The sequence below is a fragment of the Salvelinus alpinus genome, chromosome 4, assembly GCF_045679555.1.
Source record: "Salvelinus alpinus chromosome 4, SLU_Salpinus.1, whole genome shotgun sequence".
Classification (NCBI taxonomy): Eukaryota; Metazoa; Chordata; class Actinopteri; order Salmoniformes; family Salmonidae; genus Salvelinus; species Salvelinus alpinus.
Genome location: NC_092089.1, coordinates 64,587,418 through 64,613,759, shown reverse-complemented (window position 1 = coordinate 64,613,759; position 26,342 = coordinate 64,587,418). Strand labels below are relative to the sequence as shown.

The 26,342-nt window shown below is 39.8% G+C and overlaps 1 protein-coding gene across 1 annotated transcript in view; it reads left to right on the top strand.

Moving 5' to 3' along the window:
- The window catches only part of LOC139572628 (uncharacterized), a 33,800-nt gene extending 25,144 nt beyond the window's left edge, over positions 1-8,656 (top strand). Inside the window, exons 4-7 of the mRNA XM_071395311.1 lie at positions 4,275-4,394; positions 7,336-7,662; positions 7,825-7,935; positions 8,287-8,656. Coding sequence (XP_071251412.1) covers positions 4,275-4,394; positions 7,336-7,662; positions 7,825-7,935; positions 8,287-8,480 — 752 coding nt within the window. The 3' untranslated portion in view covers positions 8,481-8,656. The remainder of the gene's footprint in view (positions 1-4,274; positions 4,395-7,335; positions 7,663-7,824; positions 7,936-8,286) is intronic.
- The last annotated feature ends 17,686 nt before the right edge of the window (positions 8,657-26,342 follow it).

The following is a 26,342-nucleotide window of genomic DNA, read 5'->3' as shown; positions in this document are numbered from 1 at the left end:
CAAACATCTCCAATCCAAAATCAAATCAAGAATCGGCTTTCTATTCCGCAACAAAGCCTCCTTCACTCACGCCGCCAAACTTACCCTAGTAAAACTGACTATCCTACCGATCCTCGACTTCGGCGATGTCATCTACAAAATAGCTTCCAATACTCTACTCAGCAAACTGGATGCAGTTTATCACAGTGCCATTCGTTTTGTTACTAAAGCACCTTATACGACCCACCACTGCGACCTGTATGCCCTAGTCGGCTGGCCCTCGCTACATGTTCGTCGTCAGACCCACTGGCTCCAGGTCATCTACAAGGCTATGCTAGGTAAAGTGCCGCCTTATCTCAGTTCACTGGTCACGATGGCTACACCCACCCGCAGCACGCGCTCCAGCAGGTGTATCTCACTGATCATCCCTAAAGCCAAAACCTCATTTGGACGCCTTTCCTTCCAGTTCTCTGCTGCCTGCGACTGGAACGAATTGCAAAAATCTCTGAAGTTGGAGACTTTTATCTCCCTCAACAACTTTAAAAATCTGCTATCCGAGCAGCTAACCGATCGCTGCAGCTGTACATAGTCCATCTGTAAACTACCCACCCAATTTACCTACCTCACCCCCCATACTGCTTTTATTTATTTACTTTTCTGCTCTTTTGCACACCAGTATCTCTTCTTGCACATGATCATCTGATGATTTATCACTCCAGTGTTAATCTGCTAAATTGTAATTATTCGATTTATTGCCTACCTCATGCCTTTTGCACACATTGTATATAGATTCTCTTTTTTTTCTACCATGTTATTGACTTGTTTATTGTTTACTCCATGTGTAACTCTGTGTTGTCTGTTCACACTGCTATGCTTTATCTTGGCCAGGTCGCAGTTGCAAATGAGAACTTGTTCTCAACTAGCCTACCTGGTTAAATAAAGGTGAAAAAAAATAAAAAAAAATAAAAAAATACTGTATGTATGTATGTATGTATGTATGTATGTATGTATGTATGTATGTATGTATGTATGTATGTATGTATGTATGTATGTATGTATACTGGTGGCAAATAATGCATTACGATATTGCATATATTGTAATGGACACCTATGATGTGTGTAGGTTGTACTGATTATAATGAGCTAAGCTTTTTGCCAGCTACGTATGGCGCCATGTTTGTTGACATTATACAATTCATTCTGGGTGTCACGTAATCCGTCAGACCAAAGATGTTATAATGAGGTGAAGGAATGGTTCACTCATCTTTCGGGTACACTTCCGGAAGTGAATGAAGGGACGTGGATGATCGTAGATGACACACCCCCTTTAACATGCATACTATAAACAGACCAAACTCATGTTGTCTCCTCTTATTATCTTTGGTTGATGCGAAAAAGCAAACATTCCGAAGCGCAAAACTAACCATCGTCGGATTACTTTCGATTTCTAGAAAGTGTTTCATTCAATTATTTCGATCAATGGTGAGCTCACCCGTGATGTGATTAATAATAGCAATTAGTAATTGCTATTAGCTAATTCATATTGTAGTTTCTGTCAGCCAAGAGTTGTAAACATATGACCGCTTGTGTTACGTCAATCTTTCTCAGTTAGCGCTAGGACAAATGTAGCCTACATTTTCCGGTTTGGTTGATTGTGTATGCTGTAGCTACTTCTGTGAATGTCTGAACATTGCATCCAAAAATAAACTGGTCACATTCTGAACATAACTTTATAAGGACCATGTTTGTACAAAATATTTATTTGAAAAAAGTGTTGCCTGCTCAAATACTGATTATAGCTGCAATCAAAAATGGACATACTAAATAAGCTTTCTAATCAAGAGTTCTAATCACACCGGTTTTATCATATGCAACAGGGACCACAATAGAATGATCACACCCGTTTGTTGGTACGTGTGAAAAGGTTAATAAGCCAATTAGGCACATTTGGGCAGTCTTGATACAACATTTTAAACAGATATGGAATGGTTCATTGTATCAGTCTAAAACTTTGCACATACACTGCTGCTAACTAGTGGCCAAAATCTAAATTGTGCCTGGGCTGAAATAATACATTAGGGCCTTTCTCTTGCATTTCAAAGATGATGGTACAAAAAAGAAAACTCGTTTTTTTCTTTGTATTATATTTTACCAGATCTAATGTGTTATATTCTCCTACATTCATTTCACATTTCCAAAAATGTCAAAGTGTTTCCTTTCAAATGGTATCAAGAATATGCATATCCTTGCTTCAGGTCCTGAGCTACAGGCAGTCAGATTTGGGTATATCATTTTAGGTGAAAATTGAAAAAAAGGGTTGGATCCTTAATTAAAGAAATATGGTTTATACTGACTCCTTGTGGATTTGTGTAAGTCGATAAGAACCACATTCTCCTTCAATAATAACAAACGCCAAAAAGAGATTTTACTTTTGAACCATACACAAACATTATTGCATTTATGTTCAGTAAATTCATTCATATGAGGAAAGAGACCAAATCATTAAGGAGAGGCACATGGGCTACTAATAGCTTACTACACAACATACACTTAGTATTAGTTTCTTAGCTACAATATACATGTCTCCCTGGCATATTACATAATTTATGCTGCAATATTCACAGGAAGGTGGTGCCTTTTTTTGGGCAAATTTTGTCGTCAAACTTTTCATCAAAGTCTGGCATTCTCTGGATTTATGGTGATTGCAAGACAACTGGGAACTCAAAAAACAAACTATGTTGAATCATGACGTCAGTGATCTTCAGGTCAGAGCTCTAGAAAGAAGCCCAAGTTCCCAACTTGGAATTCCGAGTTGAATGACCGCTCAAAACGTATTTTCCCAGTTGGAGTTCGTTTTTTTCCGAGATCCCAGTTGTCCTGAACTCACTGAAATCTGAGATTTCCGAGTTTCCAGTTGTTTTGAACGTGGCAGAGATCATACTTGAATGACTATATGGCCAATGTATTCAACCTTTTCTGGCCCATGGTGTTGGGTGTGAATGTTTATCCTTTTAGCTTGGAAAAGAGATCCTTAAACCCAGACTTGGACCACATATCCTCACCAACAAATAGCCGGCAGGGGAAGAAAATAGTGATTACTTTGCAACGTTTTCAGTTAGACACTGATTCCTTCCAAACCACTCATTGTTGAATTTGTGATTTCCAACTTGCTGTGTAATGTTTATGTCCAATGGCCGATGAGCACCAATACGTTTTATCTATAATTTCTCTTCGTATGACAAGGTTTGAAAAGGATTTGGCAGTAGATTGTGATTCATGAAGATGATGGCTTGTCTAGCTTGCTAGCTAAGATTTTGAAAGTATGATGTTGACATGATCAGTCCAATCAAAGCTACGGTAGATATAAAGTGATTTGACGTAATTTTATCTGTGGCCAATGACCTTGAGCCTTTTTGGATGGGCACTTCTAGTGTAAATCTATGGCAGCACCCAAAGGGGCATGAACTGCCTAGCTCTCCCTGTAGAGTCTGCAGTGACCTAGTGTCCCCATGAGTGACAGAACACTGAGCCAATCACGGAGTAACTAGAGAACATTACCAAATCCTATGCTCTGTATTTTCCGCTGGCTGCCACTCCACCACAGAAAGCACTGAGCTAGGCTGAAACACCTGCATTTTGGACCTTCCTTACTCAAGAAAGAAAAAAAAAGATCATGTTTGTATGCGGCTTTATTAATAAAAAATGTAAAATTTTTACACGGTTTGCAAACTGATATGTGACACATATTATTGCCAAAATAACATGCAAAACAGCTAAACAGGCTCTGCCCCACCTGTCCTGCATGATGGGACACCACTATACCTGGAACCATAAGGGTTCTTCAAAGGGTTCTCATATACGAACTGCTGAAGAAACCTTTTATGTTCTAAACTGAACCAAAATAAAAAAGCAACATGTAAGGTGTTGGTCCCATGTTTCATTAACTGAAATAAAAGACCCCAGAAATGTTCCATGTGCACAAAAAGCAAAAATGTCTTTACATCCCTCTTAGTGAGCTTTTGTCCTTTGCCAAGATAATCCATCCACTGTACGGGTGTAGCATTTCAAGAAGATGATTAAACAGCATGATCATTTCACAGGTGCACCTTGTGCTGGGGACAATAGACGGCCGCTCTAAAATGTACAGTTTTGTCACACGACACAATGCCACAGATGTCTCAAGTTTTGAGGGAGTGTGCAATTGACATGCTGACTGCAGGAATGTCCACCAGAGCTTTTTCCAGATAATTGAATGTTAATTTCTCTACCATAAGCCGCCTCGAATGTCATTTCAGAGAATTTGTCAGTATTTCCAACCGCTTCACAAGCGCAGACCACGAGTAACCACGCCAGCCCAGGACCTTCACATCCGGCTTCTTCACCTGCGGGATCGTCTGAGACCAGCCACCCGGACAGCTGATGAAGCTGAGGAGTATTTCTGTCTGTAATAAAGCCCCTTTGTGTGGAAAAAAATTATTCTGATTGGCTAGGCTTGGCTCCCAAGTGGGTGGACCTATGCCCTTCCGGGCCCACCAATGGCTGCGCCCCTGCTCAGTCATGTGAAATCTATAGATTAGGGCCTAATTTATTTATTTCAATTGGCTGATTTCCTTCTATGAACTGTAACTCAGTAAAACCGTTGAAATTGTTGCATGTTGCATTTATATTTTTGTTCATCTATCCACACTCAGAGCCTTGTGGGGACAGTTACGTATGTTGATTACTCTGAGACGCAACAAGGCTGACACCAGGTGGTCTTTGAGACAAACTGCAATCTAATATATTTTTGTTCAGCATAGATTGCATCTTTTTTTCTAAATAATAATTATAATAACAGCTCTTTCACTTAAATAAATACATGTTCAGATTGCAAATGCACCTGAAAGTAGGCTACTATTGTTTTTATGGTGGTAAAAATTATATTTAGCTGATGCAGTACTTATGGTACTGATTATTGTATTTGTGGGTTCTATTCCCAAAGGAGGACCAGATTGAAAATATATGCACTCACTACTGTAAGTAGAGTGTCTGCTAATGACTCAAATTTGAATAACATATAGTATGAGACCACGGTAGCATGTATGATCGCTTTTTTAGCAATAGCATCCAGATGAAAATATCTGACCGGCCCCAACATTTTCTGTGGCCCCTATCGTTAATAGATAAACATTTTCAAAACGCTGTATACACCAAGTTTTCACATTTGTGTTTTTTCTTCAGAAATGATTGCTTATGGGAATTCGAAGCAGAATTACTTTTCCATTGTCCCTCAACTGCAGTTTATGATATATCATTTTCTAGCTCTGAGTCTCTACTTTTATACAATGTAAAAAAACACAATTTTAAAATTTGCTACATAAGATCGAATCGGGGTGTTTTTTTTACATTGTATAAAAGTAGAGACTCAGAGCTAGAAAATGATATATCATAAACTGCAGTTGAGGGACAATGGAAAAGTAATTCTGCTTCGAAAGTTGATAAACTTGTAACCCCACTTTATAGAAAATGGCCCTCGAATGTTTGGGAACATCTACTAGAGAGCTCTTCTTTGTCTACACTCTTTCAGGGAGCATCCTCATCAGTAAAAAAGCTGACTAGCATAGCCTAGCATAGCGCCACAAGTAAATACTGTTCCTAGCCCGTCATTGAAAATAAGAATTTGTTCTTAACCGACTTGCCTAGTTAAATAAAGGTAAAAATAAATGTATCTTATGGAATGCCTTATCATATATACTAAAATGTTTATGCATCGGTCTGTGAAAAGAAGAAGTGAGATAGATCATCCAGATGATGTTCAAACACTTCCTTCCCCATCCCTGAAATGACACAATCATTTACATGTTTTACTCAAATAGCCGAGTGACATTCTGACTTAGAACGTGGCTGGTAGTTTGTTGTTTGTAATCCTAGTTTGGGACTTCAATAGTGAATCTATAGTTGCCACATCAGTAGATACCTATTATAAAGGAACATGTTTATGATGTTTGGACTTCTGATGATGTCAGCAGAACCCTCTTATGGTAAGATACATCTTTTTTTTCTATCCTGAGATACATATCTTTGGTCTATGGAGGTCATGCATATTAAAACAACAACAACCCAGTGTTATAAATGCTGAATAACTACAGCAGCATGCAACACTCTATCATGAAGAGAAAAGCAACAGTCACAAATCAATGCCACTTATGTCGGATCATAGAGCATTGCAATGTATACTGAACAAAAATATAAACCTAACATGTAAAGTGTTGGTCCCATTTTTCATGAGCTGAAATAAAAGATCCCAAAAATGTTCCATATGCACAAAAGGCTTATTTCTCAACATTTGTGCACAAATTTGTTTACATTACTGTTAGTGAGCCTTTCTCCTTTGCTAAGATAATCCATCCACCTGATAGATGTGGCCTATCAAGAAACTGATTCAACAGCATGATCATTACACAGGTGCACCTTGTGCTGGGGACCATAAAAGGCTACTTTTGTCACACAACACAATGCCACAGATGTTTCAAGTTTTGAGGGAGCATGCAATTGGCATGCTGACTGAAAGAATGTCCACCTGAGGTGTTTAATTTCTCTACCAACGTCGTTTTAGACAATTTAGCAGTACATCCAACCGGCCTCACAACCGCAGACCATGCGTAATCACGCCCGCCCAGGACATCCACATCTGGCTTCTTTACCTGTGGGATTGTCTGAGGAGGGTGAGGGTGGAGCTCAGGAGTTTCTGTTTGTAATAAAATCCCTTTTGTGGGGATTGTATGCTGATTGGCTGGTTTCCTTCTATGAACTTTAACTCAGTAAAATCTTTGAAATGGTTGCATGGTGAGTTCATATTTTTGTTCAGTATAAATTTATGGTTAATTATTTTAAAAGACAAGCTCAAGAAAATGATTTACTTGTCAAAAGATCAGTTCGGGCTATCATAATGTCACAAAGTGAATTAAGTGATAATTCCCGAGAAGAAGGTGTTTGGAGGATATATTGGCACGGGTGTTGTTAGTCCCGAGACAAAGTCGAGAGCCGACATACCGTGCCAATATATCCTCCAAACACCGGCTTCAAAGGAATTATCACATTCATACAATGGGTTGCCAACATATTCAAATATTGATGACATATTTGAATTAAAAACATTGATGAGACAGTTGATTGCACAGTCAGATGGAACAGAGTAAATAGGCATTTTAACGTCATGGGTAACTTGTGTAATAGGCACCTGCTGGGATGTGGTTTTAAACAATCAGTATTCAGGATTAGACCCACCAGTTGGATAAATGGTATTGATAAAGTTTTAGCAAAGGATTTACACTTATTATCACTATCAACAAAACAGCTATTTTTTTCTATCCTCAGGCATGGAGACATACTGTAATGCTACACAGAACGTGTCGTGTTACGGAGCTCTGGGAGGAACTGTCTATCTCCAGCTGATGAATGATGCCACAGGATTTGAAATTACATTCAAAAAAGACCCCACTGGTGCTAATAAAGAGATATTCAAAATGAAACAAAACAAAATAATCCATGAATTCATTAAAGCCAGATCAGAGTTCTTTATCAATAATGGGACATTTAAAATAAATAACACAGAGTGGAGTGATTCTGCTAAATATTCTTTAGAAATCCACAATTCAGATGGAACTTACTTGGACACTAGAGGAGTACAACTGACCATCGGAGGTGAGGAGCTAAAAAGAACTCACATCTATTTGTCAAATAAGAATATTCCATAGAAGCCGAATGCAATTTATCTTGAACGCTTGAACGTTGTCATGCATGATTTGTGAGGGACTGTGTCAAACCCCCCCCACCACCGCTATTTCTCCTCACCATATCATGCAGGAGGATCTTATGGCACTGTCATAGGGTCACTAGTAGCTGTGGTCCTGGTCCTTGCAGTGGTGGTGGGAGCTTACTGTATTCGCAAGAGGAGGAACCCTCCACAGGCACCAGGTCAGTAATGTGACAGCCTAACAATCTAACACATCGAACAAACGTCAAAGATAAACATCCACACCACTGATTACAACACTCAGTCAGCTCATGTGACTGTTGTTTCAGTGTTGTGGCTCAATTTAGATTTTTTTAGCCTAGACACATTTCGATAGGCCTGTTTCCAGATCTACAGATTGCTCAAGTGCATGTGAAGGAGGTGAATGGATGCTATTTCTAAATCTGCAAATCAACATTAGAGCGTATGTGGGTTGCTTCCATACCTCAAATGTTAAATGTCAACAAATGATCTGTGCAATATCCTACTACCCCCCCCCCCTCAAAAAAACTACTGTCAACATCTCCACACAGATGCTGATGAGAGTCCAGAACTGGAATGTGATGACATCACTATTCTAAAGAAGACGGAGAAACAGAGAGAGGTTCCAGAGGAGGTGTTGTATGGACAGATTGTAGTGCTGGAGGGTGCCAGACCAAACACTGAGAGAGACAGGCCTGAGGGGCAGGAGGAGACTTTGTATGCTGGAATACAGCTTGGCCAATGAGAGCTGCATGTTCGAAGGGTTGGTCTTTAGAAGTGGTACTGAAGCCTTGTTTCTCCATTTGTTACTGTAACGAATTGGATTAACTTTCCCATATTACTGTTTATATTTCATGACATTCAATGCTGCGGGTTTTGTACATTCTTTACCTAAATAAATTACCCAACAAATGGACTGTCTACATTTGTCATAGTCTCTCTGTTACTGATTTCATGTTTTATTTATTGATGTATTATTTCTTTTTTACAAACTCTCAACAAGGTTATTGTGCAGTAGTAAAAGTTGTCATTCTCTGAATAAGTTTGTGATTGAAAGGATGGCCCGCTAGTGTGTCCTCCATGGAAGAATGGTTCCTTTTTTTGGTTATTTTCTTAATTTGCTTCTAATGAACAAACCCAATTCATCACGGTTTGAGCTCCCAGGAATTGCTATATAAATGCAGTCCATAATGATTTATTGTTATTCTGTCTAGCTGCAACCCAAAAGGAATCAGTTACAACCGGTCAATGCCATCGAGGAGTCAAATCAAATCAAATCAAATTTATTTATATAGCCCTTCTTACATCAGCTGATATCTCAAAGTGCTGTACAGAAACCCAGCCTAAAACCCCAAACAGCAAGCAATGCAGGTGTTTTCCTAGCACAGTGGCTAGGAAAAACTCCCTAGAAAGGCCAAAACCTAGGAAGAAACCTAGAGAGGAACCAGGCTATGAGGGGTGGCCAGTCCTCTTCTGGCTGTGCCAGGTGGAGATTATAACAGAACATGGCCAAGATGTTCAAATGTTCATAAATGACCAGCATGGTCAAATAAGAATAATCACAGTAGTTGTCGAGGGTGCAGCAAGTCAGCACCTCAGGAGTAAATGTCAGTTGGCTTTTCATAGCCGATCATTAAGAGTATCTCTACCGCTCCTGCTGTCTCTAGAGAGTTGAAAACAGCAGGTCTGGGACAGGTAGCACGTCTGGTGAACAGGTCAGGGTTCCATAGCCGCAGGCAGAACAGTTGAAACTGGAGCAGCACGGCCAGGTGGAATGGGGACAGCAAGGAGTCATCATGCCAGGTAGTCCTGAGGCATGGTCCTAGGGCTCAGGTCTTCCGAGAGAGAGAAAGAAAGAGAGAAAGAGAGAATTAGAGAGAGCATACTTAAATTCACACAGGACACCGGATAAGACAGGAGAAGTACTCCAGATATAACGAACTGACCCTAGCCCCCCGACACAAACTACTACAGCATAAATACTGGAGGCTGAGACAGGAGGGGTCAGGAGACACTGTGGCCCCATCCGATGATAACCCCGGAAAGGGCCAAACAGGAAGGATATAACCCCACCCACCCAGTCACAAACAACCATTTGGGAAACATTATACATTTGGTCCTCTGTTTCACTTTTTATTTCTCTCACCTCTCCTCCTCTTAAATCCCCTTTCTTTCTCCTTCATTTATTTTTTTATAATGTCAATATCTTAAATGGACTGATAGAGCCGACTAATTGTGAAGAAGAAGGTACAGTGTTAATGTCAGTGACGAACAGCTTGTTCAGTATGTTAGAGCTGACCAGTGCCCTGACAAAAACAAACGAGGTGTCATTTTCTCAGGCCGAATATTTCTTTACACTCAAAAGTACACTCTTAGAGGTGAATTCCATGTAGAACCCTCCGTGGAAAGGGGACAGCCGAAGAACACTTTTAAGTTCTAGATATAAACTTTTGTATTCTCACATCACTTTTTTACAACTTATCTGATATTACACATCAAGAGACATGAATTTAAGTTCCTCTTTCCTCTGAGTTAGAACTTATGGAAATTCAGCACAGAATGAAATATTTAGGATTTTGGTACAGTACAGTATTGATTAATTTGCTAACTTGAGCCCTGTGTTGTGAAGAGGCTTTGTTTGATAAGATGTTTCTTTATGTGTCGATTTCCTTGTTTTACACATGATATAAAGTGCCTTGTTTGTATCATGCAGAAAGTGAACCACTTGATCAAAGCTCTTTGTGGTATACTATAGGCTACTCAGAATCACTTTTGTCAAATGAATCCCTCTCATAATGACTAATGATAGATACAGAGACAATATTCAAAACACTGAAAAAGACAGATGTCTCGTTATTCATTGTCTTGTGATAATTATAACTGACTGAGGTACTGTTATGTTTCTTAATACCTTGATGTCGTTGGTTTGGTTATACCGTTGCTTGCTTGTATTCTCATCCATAAAATGAAACCTTAAAACTAGGACAGTGATAGTCACTACAGTGTCTATTTTCTGTTGATTTTCAGGCATGGAGACCCCCTGTGATGCTACACTGGATGGAGCTCAGTGTTATGGAACTGACTCTCTCCAGCTGATTGTCACGATCGTCTTCTGGTGAATGAGTGGACCAAGGCGCAGCGTGATATAAATACATCCTCTTTTTATTTACGAAGAAGATGAACACGAAACGAAACACTTTACAAACTAACAAAACAACAGTGAAGCTACAAAAAGAAAGTGCACACACAAGCTACTAACGTTTAGACGTAGACAATTACCCACAACAGCCTAATGCCTATGGCTGCCTTAAATATGGCTCCCAATCAAAGACAACAATAAACAGCTGTCTCTGATTGAGAACCAAACCAGGCAACCATAGACTTTCCTAAATACCTACACTGAACACAACCCCATACACTCTACAAAACCCTCTATACAATACAACCACCCAAGACGAGACAATTACACACAACATCCCCCATGTCACACCCTGACCTAACTAAAATAATACAGAAAACAAAGATAACTAAGGCCAGGGCGTGACACTGATGGCCATTGTCAGTGGAGTCCCTGACATTTATTAAAAACCGACTCCAATGATGCTGCTAAAAATATACTCCAAATTAGAAAAAAAATATGAAAGAAAATCCATTGAAACCAGAGCACACTTCTTTATCAACAACGGGACATTTAGGATAGATAACACAGAAAACAGTTATTCTGCTGAATATAGACTAGACACATTTAATTCAGATGGGGAAACATTAGGGACCAGAATACTACAACTGTTTATTGAAGGTACAGTAATTAGCTAACCCTTTAAAAATCTCAGATGAACAGCAGAGGTGTTTATGACACAATCAATCTCAAAGGGGCCAATGAATCGGGGAGCTAGTTTTTTGGAAACCACTTTCAGGGGCAAGTCCTTAGATGAAAGCCATACCTTTTGGCCTGGAGTGTCGACGGGCTGAAGCACGGCGACGGTTAGCTTAGGATTGGGTCCTGGCGGAGGCACGAATAGCAGCCCGGGCCCTCCTCCAGGTGCGATGACAACGGCGCATGTGGTCCTGGACTGAGGGCACCGCTACTTCAACCTCTTGGGCAGGGAACTAGGGAGGTTGGTAACCCAGAGCACACTCAAAGGGAGACATACCTGATGAGGCGTTGATGAGGGTGTTGTGGGCATATTCCACCCAGGGTAGCTGGGCACTCCATACCTGGGATGTAAACTGGGGGTCCTCTGTCAGAAACAATGTCACTAGGGATGCCATGCAGCCACAAAACATGGGATACCAGCAGGTCCAGAGTCTCCTGGGAGGAAGGAAGCTTGGAGAGGGGAATGAAGTGAGCCGCTTTGGAAAATCGGTCAATAATAGGGAGGATGACTGAGTTACCATTCGATGGGGGAAGGCCAGTGACGAAGTCCAAAGCTACTTGTGACCAGGGGCGACTGGGTATGGGAAGAGGATGAAGCAGACCAGTTGTAGGTTTAGTGGAGGTTTTGTTCCGTGCACAGACCGAGCAGGCTGAGATGAATTCCCGAGCATTCTTTTTTTGACTTTGTAAACAAGGTATTTAAATGCTCCCTGGCAAAGGACCCAAAGAGTGCCATACTTGGACTAATCCCTGAACGGTTTCCAAATGCCTATCTATTGAATATTCTCTTGTCTGTAGCAAATACATGTATTACAGCACTAAGTCCACTAAGTGGACTTGTAGAGTGAAATAAATGTATTTCATGAAAAATATCACCATAAAATACAACTGCAAACAGATACAGTACCAGTCAAAAGTTTGGCCACACCTACTCATTGAAGGGTTTTTCTTTATTTTTACTATTTTCTACATTGTAGAATAATAGTGAAGACATCAAAACTATGAAATAACACATATGGAATAATGTAGTAAGCAACAATATTTTAAACAAATGAAAATATATTTTATATTTTGATTCTTCAAAGTAGCCACCCTTTGCCTTGACAGCTTTGCACACTCTTGGCATGCTCTCAACCAGCTTAACCTTGAATGATTTTCCAACAGTCTTGAAGGAGTTCCCACATATGCTGAGCACTCGTTGGCTGCTTATCCTTCACTCTGTGGTCCAACTCATCCCAAACCATCACAATTGGGTTGAGGTCAGGTGACTGTGGAGGCCAGGTCATCTGATGCAGCACTCCATCACTCTCCTTCTTGGTCAATTAGCCGTTCACAGCCTGGAGGTCCTGTTGAAAAAGAAATGATAATCCCACCAAGCGCAAACCAGATGGGATGGTGTATTGCTGCAGAATGCTGTGGTAGCCATGATGGTTAAGTGTGCCTTGAATTCTTAATAAATCACTGACAGTGTCACCAGCAATGCAACCCCACACCATCACATCTCCTCCTCCATGCTTCACAGTGGGAACCACACATGCAGATATCATCCATTCACCTACTCTGCGTCTCACAAACACATGGCGGTTGGAACCAAAACTCTCAGATTTGGACTCATCAGACCAAATTTCCACCTGTCTAATGTCCATTGCTCGTGTTTCTTGGCCCAAGAAAGTCTCTTCTTCTTATTGGTGTCCTTTAGTAGAGGTCTCTTTGCAGCAATTCGACCATGAAGGCCTGGTTCACACAGTCTCCTCTGAACAGTTGAGATGTGTCTACTTAAACTCTGGGAAGCATTTATTTGGGCTGCAATTTCTGAGGCTTGTAACTCTAATGAACTTATCCTCTGCAGCAGAGGTAACTCTGGGTCTTCCTTTCCTCATGAGAGCCAGTTTGGTCATAGAGCTTGATGGTTTTTCGACTGCACTTGAAGACTCTTTCAAAGTTCTTGACATTTTCCTGATTGACTGACCTTCATGTCTTAAAGTAATGATCGACTGTCATTTCTGTTTGTTTATTTGAGCTGTTCTTGCCATAATATGGACTTGGTCTTTTACCAAATAGGACTATCTTCTGTATACCACCCCTACCTTGTCACAGCACAACAGATTGGCTCAAACGCATTAAGAAGGAAAGAAATTCCACAAATGAACTTTTAACAAGGCACACTTGTTAATTGAAATGCATTCCAGGTGACTACCTCATGAAGCTGGTTGAGAGAACGCCAAGAGTGTGTAAAGCTGTCATCAAGGCAGAGGGTGGCTACTTTTAAGAATCTCAAATTGAAAACATATTTCGATTTTTTAACACTTTTTTGGTTACTACTACTGTTGACACAAAGTTGGAAGCACAGCATTTTCTAGAATGTCATTGTATGCTTTAGCACTAAGATTTCCCTTCACTGGAAGTAAGGGGCCTAGCTCAAACCATGAAAAATATCCCCAGATCATTATTCCTCCTCCCCCCAAACTTTACAGTTGCCACTATGCATTGGGGCAGGTAGTGTTCTCCTGGAATCCGCCAAACCCAGACTCGTCCATCGGACTGCCAGATGGTGACGTGTGAGTCATCACTCAAGAGAATGCTTTTCCACTGCTCCAGAGTCCAATGGCGGCAAGCTTTACACCACTCCAGCCAATGCTTGGCATTGTGCATGGTGATCTTAGGCTTGTGTGCGACTGCTCGGCAATGGAAAACCATTTTATGAAGCTCCCGACGAAAAGCTATTATGCTGGCATGCTTCCAGAGGCAGTTAGGAACTCAGTAATGAGTTTTGCAACCGAGGACAAACGATTTTTACACGCTAAGTGCTTCAGCACTGGGCGGTCCCGTTCTGTGAGCTTGTGTGGCCTACCACTTCGTGGCTGAGCCATTGTTGCTCCTAGACATTTCCACTTCACAATAACAGCACTTACAGTTGAACGGGGCAGCTCTAGCAGGGCAGAAATTTGAATGAACTGACTTGTTGACTTTCAACATGGCACTGTCATAGGAGGCCACCCCTCCTATGACAGTGCCATGTTGAAAGTCAATGAGCTCTTCAGTAAGACACTTCTACTGCCAATATTTGTCTATGGAGATTGCATGGTTGTGTGTTCTATTTTATACACATAGCAGTAATGGGTGTGGCTTAAATAGACGAATCCACTAATTTGAAGCGGTGTCCACATACTTTTCTATTTAAAGTGTATGATAAATGTAAGATTTTGGGTCACTGGCCTACACACAATACCCCATAATATCAAAGTGGAATTATGTTTTAGAAATGTTTACAAATTCATGAAAACTGAAAAACTGAAATGTCTTGAGTCAATAAGTATTCAACCCCTTTGTTATGGAAAGCCAAAATAAGTTCAGGAATACAGTTTCAACTGTACTTAACAAGTCACGTAATAAGTTCCACGAACTTACTCTGTGTGCAATAATAGAGTTTAGCATTATTTTGTAATGATTACCTCATCTATGTACACCACACATAAGGTCCCTCAGTCGAGCAGTGAATTTCAAACACAAAGTCAACCGCAAAGACAAGAGAGGTTTTCCAATGCCTCGCAAAGAAGCGCAACTATTGGTAGATAGGCAATAAAAAAGCAGACATTGAATATCTCTTTGAGCACAGTGAAGTTATTAATTACACTTTGGATGGTGTATCAATACACCCAGACACTACAAAGATACAGGCGTCCTTCCTAACTCAGTTGCCAGAGAGGAAGGAAACCACTCAGGGATTTTACCATGAGGCTTAATGGCTGTGATAGAAGAAAACTGAGGATGGATCAAAAACATTGTAGTTGCTCCACAGAATAACCTAGATACTGTAGTTTGTGTGTATGCATTGATATGTAGGCTACATGTGCCTTTAATTTTTTTATGTAGTTCTGTACTTGAGCTGTTCTTGTTTATTTATGTTCTGTATTATGTTTTATGTTTTGTGTGGACCCCAGGAGGAGTAGCTGCTGCTTTTGTGACAGCTAATAGGGATCCTAATAATATATCAAATACCAAAATACTCCACAATACTAACCTAAATGGCAGAGTGAAAAGAAGGAAGGCTGTACAGAATAAAAATATTCCAAAACATGCATTCAGTTTGCAATAAGCCACTAAAGTAGAACAGCAAAACAAGTGGCAAAAAATTGACTTTATGTCCTGAATACAAAGCCTTATGTTTGGAGCAAATCCAACACAACATATCACTGAGTAACACTTTATATTTTCAAGCATGGTGGTGGCTGCATCATGTTATGGTATGTTTGTCATCGGCAAGGACAAGGGAGTTTTTACTGATAAAAAGAAACGCAATGGAGCTAAGCACAGACAAAATCCTAGAGGAAAACCTGTGTTTAGTCTGCTTTCCCACAGACACTGGGAAAGAAATTCTCCTTTCAGCAGGACAATAACCTAAAATACAAGGACAAATATACACTGAAGTTGCTTACCAAGATGACATGGAATGTTCCTGAGTGGTCTAGTTACTGTTTTAACTTAAATTGGATTGAAAATCTATGGCAAGACTTGAAAATGGCTGTCTAGCAATGATCAACAACCACCTTGACAGACCCTGCAAATATTTTCCAATCCAGGTGTGCAAAGCTCTTACACTTACCGAGAAAGACTCACAGCTGTAGTCACTGCCAAAGGGGATTCTAACATGTATTGACTCAGGGGTGTGAATCCAGAGGTGTGAATAATAAATGAGATCTTTCTGTATTTCATTTTCAAGAAATTTGTAATAATAAAAAAAAACATTGTTTTACTTTGTTATTGTGGGATATTGTGTTCAGATGGGCGAGAGGGGAAAAAACAATTTAATTAAGTTTGAATTCAGGCTGTAACACAACAAACTGTGGAATAAGTCAAGGGGTATGAATACTTTCTGAAGGCACTGTAATTGTATAGTTATCTGGTTTGTTGTGTACCTGTTTGTATCGCAGAAGACCAGAACCTTAATAGTAATCACCATATTTACAAACACTAATTATACTAGTTGGCTGCACATATCACAGACAAAAATTGTGGGGAGTAGTGAACGATTGCACACTTCAGGAAGAATGAGAGGTTATAGGGACGCAACCTTGACAGGCCCAGAGTTGATACAGACGACAGCCATGTTGAATCATGTTACAGCTTTGCTTTGCATGTTCACACTTTAGAGTGAGCACATAGGCCTACGGTCTGTTTCCAAGAACTAGATACATAACTTCCTTTTTTCTAAACCACGTTTCTTTCCTAAAAAACTGTTTTACCACATGGTTGCGTGGTGTTCAAATGTTCCTTGTTTCAGTTATGTAATATGTCACCAAACCTTACATGTATTTACTTCATGATAGAAGTATGATATAGTTATTTAAAATAATGTTTAAAGAATGTTGGATTTTTTTGTAATTGCATAACAAAAATGTATCAGATATTAAAGTCTACTTACTTACTAATTTGCAGTCCATCTCCCTTGTTGACACATCTTGAGATATTGCTAAAAATAAAATATACTCTTATTTCCTGTTTGTCTATGAGGAACATCATCCTGGCATCCACACACATACATTTCTGATAATATCTAAGATAGTACATGATCATCTTTATACAGCACACAGTACCTGTACAGCAAATAAGATAATATTAATATGGCTAAAACCAACATCCTGTAGTTTTTCTTCAAGACATTACCATATTTGGTTAGCTCCTCCCGAGTGGCGCAGCAGTCTAATGGACTGCATCTGTGTCAAATCGGAGGGCCTGTTGTCCGGACCTCTGGCAGTCTCTTTGGGGGTACCACAGGGTTCAATTCTCGGGCCGACTCTTTTCTCTGTATATATCAACGATGTCGCTCTTGCTGCGCGTGATTCCCTGATCCACCTCTATGCAGATGACACCATTCTGTATATATCTGGCCCTTCTTTGGACACTGTGTTAACTAACCTCCAAAAGAGCTTCAATGCCATACAACACTCCTTCCGTGGCCTCCAACTGTTCTTAAACGCTAGTAAAACCAGATGCATGCTTTTCAACCGTTCGCTGCCCGCACCCGCCCGCCCGACTAGCATCACTGCTCTGTACGGTTCTGACTTAGAATATGTGGACAACTACAAATACCTAGGTGTCTGGCTAGACTGTAAACTCTCCTTCCAGACTCATATTAAATATCTCCAATCCAAAATTAAATCTAGAATCGGCTTCCTATTTCTCAAACAAAGCCTCCTTCACTCACGTCGCCAAACATACCCTCGTAAAATGGACTATCCTACCGATCCTCGACTTCGGCGATGTCATTTACAAAATAACCTCCAACCCTCTACTCAGCAAACTGGATGCAGTCTATCACAGTGCCATCTGTTTTGTCACCAAAGCCCCTTATACCACTCACCACTGCGACCTGTATGCTCTAGTCGGCTGGCCCTCGCTACATATTCATCGCCAGACCCACTGGCTCCAGGTCATCTATAAGTCTATACTAGGTAAAGCTCTGCCTTATCTAAGCTCACTGGTCACGATAACAACACCCACCCATAGCACGCGCTCCAGCAGGTATATCTCACTGGTCATCCCCAAAGCCAACACCTCCATTGGTCGCCTTTCCATCCAGTTCTCTGCTGCCAATGACTGGAAGTAATTGCAAAAATCGCTGAAGCTGGAGACTTATATTTCCCTCACTAACTTTAAACATCAGCTATCTGAGCAGCTAACGGATCACTGCAGCTGTACATAGTCCATCTCTAAATAGCCCACGAAATCTACTTACCTCATATTGTTTTTATTTACTTTTCTGCTCTTTTGCACACCAGTATTTCTACTTGCACATCATCATCTGCTCATCTATCACTCCAGTGTTAATTTGCTAAATTGTAATTACTCCGCTACTATGGCCTATTTATTGCCTTACCTCCTCACGCCATTTGCACACACTGTATATAGACTTTCTTTTTTTCTATTGTGTTAGTGACTGTACGTTTGTTTATTCCATATGTAACCCTGTGTTGTTGTTTGTGTCGCACTGCTTTGCTTTATCTTGACCATGTTGCAGTTGTAAATGAGAACTTGTTCTCAACTGGCCTACCTGGTTAAATAAAGTTTAAATATTTTTTTAAAACTTAAATTAAAGCATAAATTATTTCACCATATGTTAGTCTTAATCAAAATAAGTTAAGCTAAAATAAACAATTGAGAAGAGGATGTTGAGAAATAAAAATAATGATGTTTCTAACAAAGTGTTGATAATGTAATGTAATATTGTGGAATATGCAGTGGAACCACTTGTTATGGTTCATTATTGATGCCGCTCTGTGATGGGAAATTGCAATTTGAAAATAAAATCCAGTTGTTTTAAAACAAGCAAAAGCTGTGCCTGTCTTCTTTGATATTACATTTGTAAGGACAGACGCTGGGAGACGAGAAGTAAGTACAGGGAGTGATTATTTAGTACTTCTTAGGGATCAAATCGGGATTGATTTGACAACATCCGGTGAAATGGCAGAGCGCCAAATTTAAATTAAATTATTAGAAATATTTAACTTTCATACAATCACAAGTGCAATACACCAAATTAAAGCTTTACTTCTTGTTAATCCAGCCACCGTGTCAGATTTCAAAAAGGCTTTACGGTGAAATCAAACCATGCTATTATCTGAGGACAGCACCCCATCAAACAAACACAGGGAATCATATTTCATCCCGCCAGGCGTGACACAAAACTCAGAAATAACGATATAATTCATGCCTTACCTTTGAAGAGCTTCTTCTGTTGGCACTCCAATATGTCCAATAAACATCACAAATGGTCCTTTTGTTCGATTAATTCCGTAGTTATATCTCCAAAATGTCCATTTATTTGGCGCGTTTGATCCAGAAAAACACCAGTTCCAACTCGCGCAACATGACTACAAAATATCTAATAAGTTACCTGTAATCTTTGTCCAAACATTTCAAACAACTTTCCTTATACAACTTTAGGTATTTTGTAATGTAAATAATCGATAAAATTTAAGTCGGGATAAACTGCGTTCAATAGACAAAGTGGAGAGAACTTTCAGGTCGCGCGCCCCAACCACAACAGTACACTGACTCGACCCTCGTTCTGAACAGCCCTACTTCTTCATTACACAAAGGAAAAACATCAACCAATTTCTAAAGACTGTTGACATCCAGTGGAAGCGATAGGAACTTCAAGCAAGTGCCTTAGAAACTTCATTGAAAACACTGTCACCTCAGAAAAAGAATTTCCTGGACGGTTTGTACTCGGGGTTTCGCCTGCCAAATAAGTTCTGTTATACTCACAGACATCATTCAAACAGTTTTAGAAACTTCAGAGTGTTTTCTATCCAAATCGAATAATAATATGCATATCCTAGCTTCTGGGCCTGTCACGCCCTGACCTTAGTATTCTTTGTTTTCTTTATTATTTTGGTTAGGTCAGGGTGTGACGAGGGTGGTATGTGTGTTTTTGTCTTGTCTAGGGTTTTGGTATGTCTAGGTGTGTGTGTGTAGTCTAGGAATTATGTAGGTCTATGGTGGCCTAGATTGGTTCCCAATCAGAGGCAGCTGTTTATCGTTGTCTCTGATTGGGGATCCTATTTAGGTTGCCATTTTCCAGTTTGGTTTGTGGGTTATTGTCTATGTTGATGTTGCATGTCTGCACTCCGTGTTTATAGCGTTCACGTTCGTTTGTTATTTTGTATAGTTTGTTAGTGTTCTTCGTGTTCAGTCGTCTTCTATTAAAAATATGTATTCACATCACGCTGCGCTTTGGTCTCCTCACTACGACGAACGTGACAGGGCCTGAGTAGCAGGCAGTTTACTTTGGGCACTTTCATCCGGATGTGAAAATACCGCCCCCTAGCCTAGAGAGGTTAACTTCTTTATGATAACTTGTGGATGAACTTTTGGATGAATTTCGTGCCCATAGGGAACTGCCTCCTACTCTGTCCCAGATGCTAATATATGCATATTATTATTACTATTGGATATAAAATACTCTGAAGTTTCTAAAACTGTTTGAATGATGTCTGTGAGTATAACATAACTCATATGGCAGGCAAAAACCTGAGAAAAAATCCAAACAGTAAGTGAGAATTCTGAGACTGGTTAACGTTCAACTCATCGCCTATTCAATTCCCTGTAAGATATGGATCTGTTTGCACTTCCTACGCCTTCCACTAGATGTCAACAGTCTGTAGAACGTGCTGTGTTGTGGGGCCGGATGAGAGGGGAATGAGTTAGTGGTCTGGCAGATTGCCAGTTCCTGGTCATGCGCTTTCCTCATGATATCGCCTTGCATTCCATAACTTCTACAGACATGAAGGAATGCTCCGGTTGGAACGTTATTGGATATATATGATAACAACATCCTGAAGATTGATTCTCTACTTAGTTTGACCAGTTTATTCGACCTGTTATACAACTTTTTGAAGTTTTCGTCCGAGTTCGCATGCATCTGCATGAGCGTTTGGACATGTGCACTAAACATGCTAGCAAAAGTAGCTACTTAGACATAAGTAATGGACATTATCGAACAGAACAACGATTTATTGTGGAACTAGGATTCCTGGGACTGCATTCTGATGAAGATGATCAAAGGTAAGGGAATATTTATGATGTAATTTCGTATTTCTGTTGACTCCATGGCGGAGAAATTTTGTTATTTTTTCAGATTATTGCATGGTGTGCTTTTACGTTAAGTATTTTTGAAATCTGACACAGCGGTTGCATTAAGAACAAGTGTATCTTTGATTATATGTAAAACCTGTATCTTTCATCAAAGTTTATGATGAGTATTTCTGTTATTTGACATGACTCTCTGTAATTTCTCCAGATATTTTGGAGGCATTTCTGAACATGGCGCCAATGTAAACCGAGAGTTGTGGATATAAATATGCACATTATCGAACAAAACATACATGTATTGTGTAACATGATGTCATATGAGTGTCATCTGATGAAGATGTTCAAAGGTTAGTGATAAATTTTATCTCTATTTCTGTTTTTTGTGAAAGCTATCTTTTGCTGGGAAATGGCTGTGTTTTTCTGTGGCTATGTACTGAGCTAATATAATTGTTTGGTGTGCTTTACCCGTAAATCCTTTTTGAAATCAGACATGTTGGCTGGATTCACAACATGTATAGCTTTAATTCGGTGTCTTTCATGTGTGATTTCATGAAAGATAGATTTTTATAGTAATATTTTTGAATTTGGCGCGCTACATTTTTTCTGGATTTTGGCCAAGTGGGACGTTAGCATCCCACATATCCTAGAGAAGTTAATGAATAAACAGACAGGAAACATAACACAAACAGCGTCTGGACAAGGGACACATAACGACATTAATGCTAACTCTGGAAAGAAACTGAGGAAGTGACAGATGTAGAGGAGGTAATTAATAACATGATGGAGTCCAGGTGAGTCCAATGAAGCGCTGATGCGCGTAACGATGGTGGCAGGTGTGCATAATGATAAACATGGTGACCTCGAGCGCCAGAGAGGGGGAGCGGGTGCAGACGTGACAACATCATAGAGCAGGGTTCCCCAACAGGCGGCCCGCGGGCCAAATCTGGCAAGCCAGCAATATTATTTGGCTCCCCAAATGAATTATGAATGTTTCTTTCATAATAGAAAATAAAGAACTATTACAAATCTCAGACCTGAGATGCAAAAACCTTCAAAGAAGGAAGTTACCCTACCTAAATAACGTAAAAGTTACATTTTAACTTCATTCGTGAGGAAAAGAGAATGCAGGAGATAGTCAACTAATAAAGCTGGTAGCGGACCATTTTGTGGCGCTGAAACGTAAATCTGAAACATAAAGCTGCAACCGCAGCGCAATCAATAGGAGGTGAACAGCACCTGGTGCTGAAAATATAGCTACCTTGTTATGCAAGTGTTGAACAGCAACAGATGGAAAAAACCTACACCAGCCAATTAATTCATTTCAACAAAAATCTTTATTTTAATTTAACTTTACAAAAAACAAGAGGAATTAATTGGAGTCTATGTCTTCCGAGTCTCGGCCTGTATGAAATAACTTAACTGACTGAGGTAGGCTATGAGGCTTAACAGCATCTTTCACAATAAAAAAATGTCCTAATATCAGTGGGATTGTTTTTAATTTGGCATTTTTACAATTGCAACTGGCAAAAACTGTAGCATCCTACATAAAACAATCAATTTAAGAAAAAAAGGCGATGTCTGTATATGAATGTCTGTATCGGGATAGCCTGCTCCTGTAATGACAGAATAAACAGAAAATACTGTCAGCTTGTGTCGTAGAAATATTTGCTCAATAATATTTCCCAAAAACCGGAGCTTGTGAATTCAAATAGACTTTATTACAAAGTAACAAGCTGAGCTGGTCCATGGATCAACTGACTTTCCAACCTCGGCACACACTTTTTCTACAGTTTCCATCCTTACGTTACACACATAGTCACTCCTCTTTATGTTAATGATTCATCCCCTTGGGCATTTAGCCACCATTATCTTTTTGCCTTGCACTTATTTCAGCTTGATTTCCATTTTCTTGTTGGCATAGACCTTAGGGCATAGATTATTTTGGTGGCGTAACCATAGCAATGATACAAAGATAAACAGACACGCACACTTCTAATGCAGGTGTATGTCTAATGGTGCTTTTATTAATACAAACCTACGCTCCTAACGTACATCTAATGAACCTCATGGGACTAGGTAATGGCTTCCCTTATCCTAATGACCTATTGATTATTGTTTTCCCTTAGCCTAATGACCCTGCCACACATGCCTTCCCTTAACCTAATGACCTATTGATTAATGGCTTCAGAGTTCACGTCTAATAGCCCAGACATATATGGCTTGTATTGATTCTGCTTACTACTCGAAGACATATAATGTGCACATACAGTTGAAGTCGGAAGTTTACATACACCATAGCCAAATACATTTAAACTCAGTTTTTCACAATTCCTGACATTTAAGTAAAAATTCCCTGGCTTAGGTCAGTTCGGATCACCACTTTATTTTAAGAATGTAAAATGTCAGAATAATAGTTGAGAGAATGATTTATTTCATCTTTTACTTCTTCCATCACATTCCCAGTGGGTCAGAAGTTTACATACACTCAATTAGTACTTGGTAGCATTGCCTTTAAATTGTTTAACTTGGGGGTCAAACGTTTTGGGTAGCCTTCCACAAGCTTCCCACAATAAGCTGAGTGAATTTTGGCCCATTCCTCCTGACAGAGCTGGTGTAACTCAGACAGGTTTGTAGGCCGCCTTGCTCACACACGCTTTTTCAGTTCTGCCCACAAATGTTCTATAGGATTGAGGTCAGGGCTTTGTGATGGCCACTCCAATACCTTGATTTTGTTGTCCTTAAACCATTTTGCCACAACTTTGGAAGTATGCTTGGGGTCATTGTCCATTTGGAAGACCCATTTGCGACCAAGCTTTAACTTCCTGACTGACGTCTTGAGATGTTGCTTCAATATATCCACATAATTTTCCTGCCTCATGATGCCATCTATTTTGTGAAGTGCACCAGTCCCTCCTGCAGCAAAGCACCCCCACAACATGATGCTGCCACCCCCATGCTTCACGGTTGGGATGGTGTTCTTTGACTTGCAAGGCTTCCCCTTTTTCCTCCAAACATAATGATGGTCATTATGGCCAAACAGTTCTATTTTTGTTTCATCAGACCAGAGGACCTTTCTCCAAAAAGTACGATCATTGTCCCCATGTGCAGTTGCAAACCATAGTCTGGCTTTTTTATGGTGGTTTTGGAGCAGTGGCTTCCTCCTTGCTGAGCGGACTTTCAGGTTATGTCGATATATGACTCATTTTACTGTGGATATAGATACTTTTGTACCTGTTTCCACCAGCATCTTTACAAGGTCCTTTGCTGTTGTTTTGGGATTGATTTGCACTTTTCGCACCAAAGTATGTTCATCTATTGGAGACAGATCGCGTCTCCGTCCTGAGTGGTATGACAGCTGCGTGGTCCCATGGTGTTTATACTTGCATACTATTGTTTGTACAGATGAACGTGGTACCTTCAGGCATTTGGAAATTGCTCCCAAGGGTGAACCAGACTTGTGGAGGTCTACAAGTTTTTTTTCTGATGTCTTGGCTAATTTCTTTTGATTTTCCCATGATGTCAAGCAAAGAGGCACTGAGTTTGAAGGTAGGTCTTGAAATACATCCACAGTTAAACCCCCAATTTACTCAAATTATGTCAATCAGAAGCTTCTAAAGCCATGACATCATTTTTTGGAATTTTCCAAGCTGTTTAAAGGCACAGTCAACTTAGTGTATGTAAACTTCTGACCCACTGGAATTGTGATACAGTGAATTATAAGTGAAATAATCTGTCTGTAAATAATTATTGGAAAAATTACTTCTGTTATGCACGAAGTAGATGTCCTAACCGACTTGCCAAAACTATAGTTTGTTAACAAGAAATTTGTGGAGTGGTTGACAAATTTGTTTTCATGACTCCAACCTAAGTGTATGTAAACTTCCGACTTCAACTGTACATACCGTAGAATGATAAATCATGCAATTTTTATTCTCAAGCTAACCAGAAACATTTAGCTAGGAACGCCTGTTCTCGCCATTTTCAGTTGAATTCATCTACTTTCTTTCATGGCATCTCATAAGCAGGCCATGTCCTATTTGTTTCATAGTCGATATATAATCATATTTCATGACAGTGTGACGGTTAGCTCTTTGTACAGAAGTATGAAAGAACACAATATGTCTGTCAGGGAATGCTATTCTGATATGTCAGATGAAGAGTTAGACCAGAAAGTCAGGGCCATTGAGGCAAGGATGCCCCATGCGGGCTTTAGAATGGTCAAAATAAGTCTCCAAACAATGGGCCATCGTGTACAATGGTGAAGAGTAAGGGAGTCTTTGCCGCGTGTAGATGGTGGCTCGGCAAAAATACTCTGTTCCTGCACCCTTGTCTCTCGTCCACATTGATACAAATCATAAATTGATAAGGTACTAAGATGTATAATGTCTCCATCAAATCTAAGAAGTTATTTTAACTTTTTTTATTCTTACTTATTCGTAGACAAATGTTCAATGATGTATGACATTGGAGTTGATCATCATCAACTGGTAATACATAAATAATGAAGCAGGTTTAATCGGTTCAACATTTCACTTTTAATTCCAATGCTTTTTTTCAAGGTACAACATTGTCATCTTTGGCGGTATAGATGGATTTTCAAGGAAGTTAAGTGTATTATATTTCCCATCACCTAATGAACAACAAGAGTAGCAGTCTGGTGTTAAGCTTTCTGTGCTGTATTGACGTATCCTGAAAATGACATCTGCTGCTTTAGATTGAACGGTCATATCTCAGTTATTGTTTTCATATCCACAAAAAATAAGCTATTTTCTTTACTTTCAGAGTGCGAGCTGATCAAGGGGTCAAATGTAGATATTGCCAGATGATCACTGTCCAAGGAACAGGCCGTGGAAGCTTTATTGCTGGCAAAAGTGTCCATAACCAGAGGTAATTAAACTGTTCTGTGTTCTTTTTCTCCATCTCTGCCTGTTCTTGTTGTACAAGTGTCTTGTACATGGAACTTGTCTTTCATGCATTAATTAATAAACCCTTAAGATGTCAGCTGCTAATTTTCAGATTTACACCACAAACACTCAGCCATTTTCACTGGACTATCAAGCCCCTGTTGCTTTTTAGATGCAGTCCTAGCCCCAGTGCCCCAGTACCACTCTTGATAATGGCAACACAAATATTTTT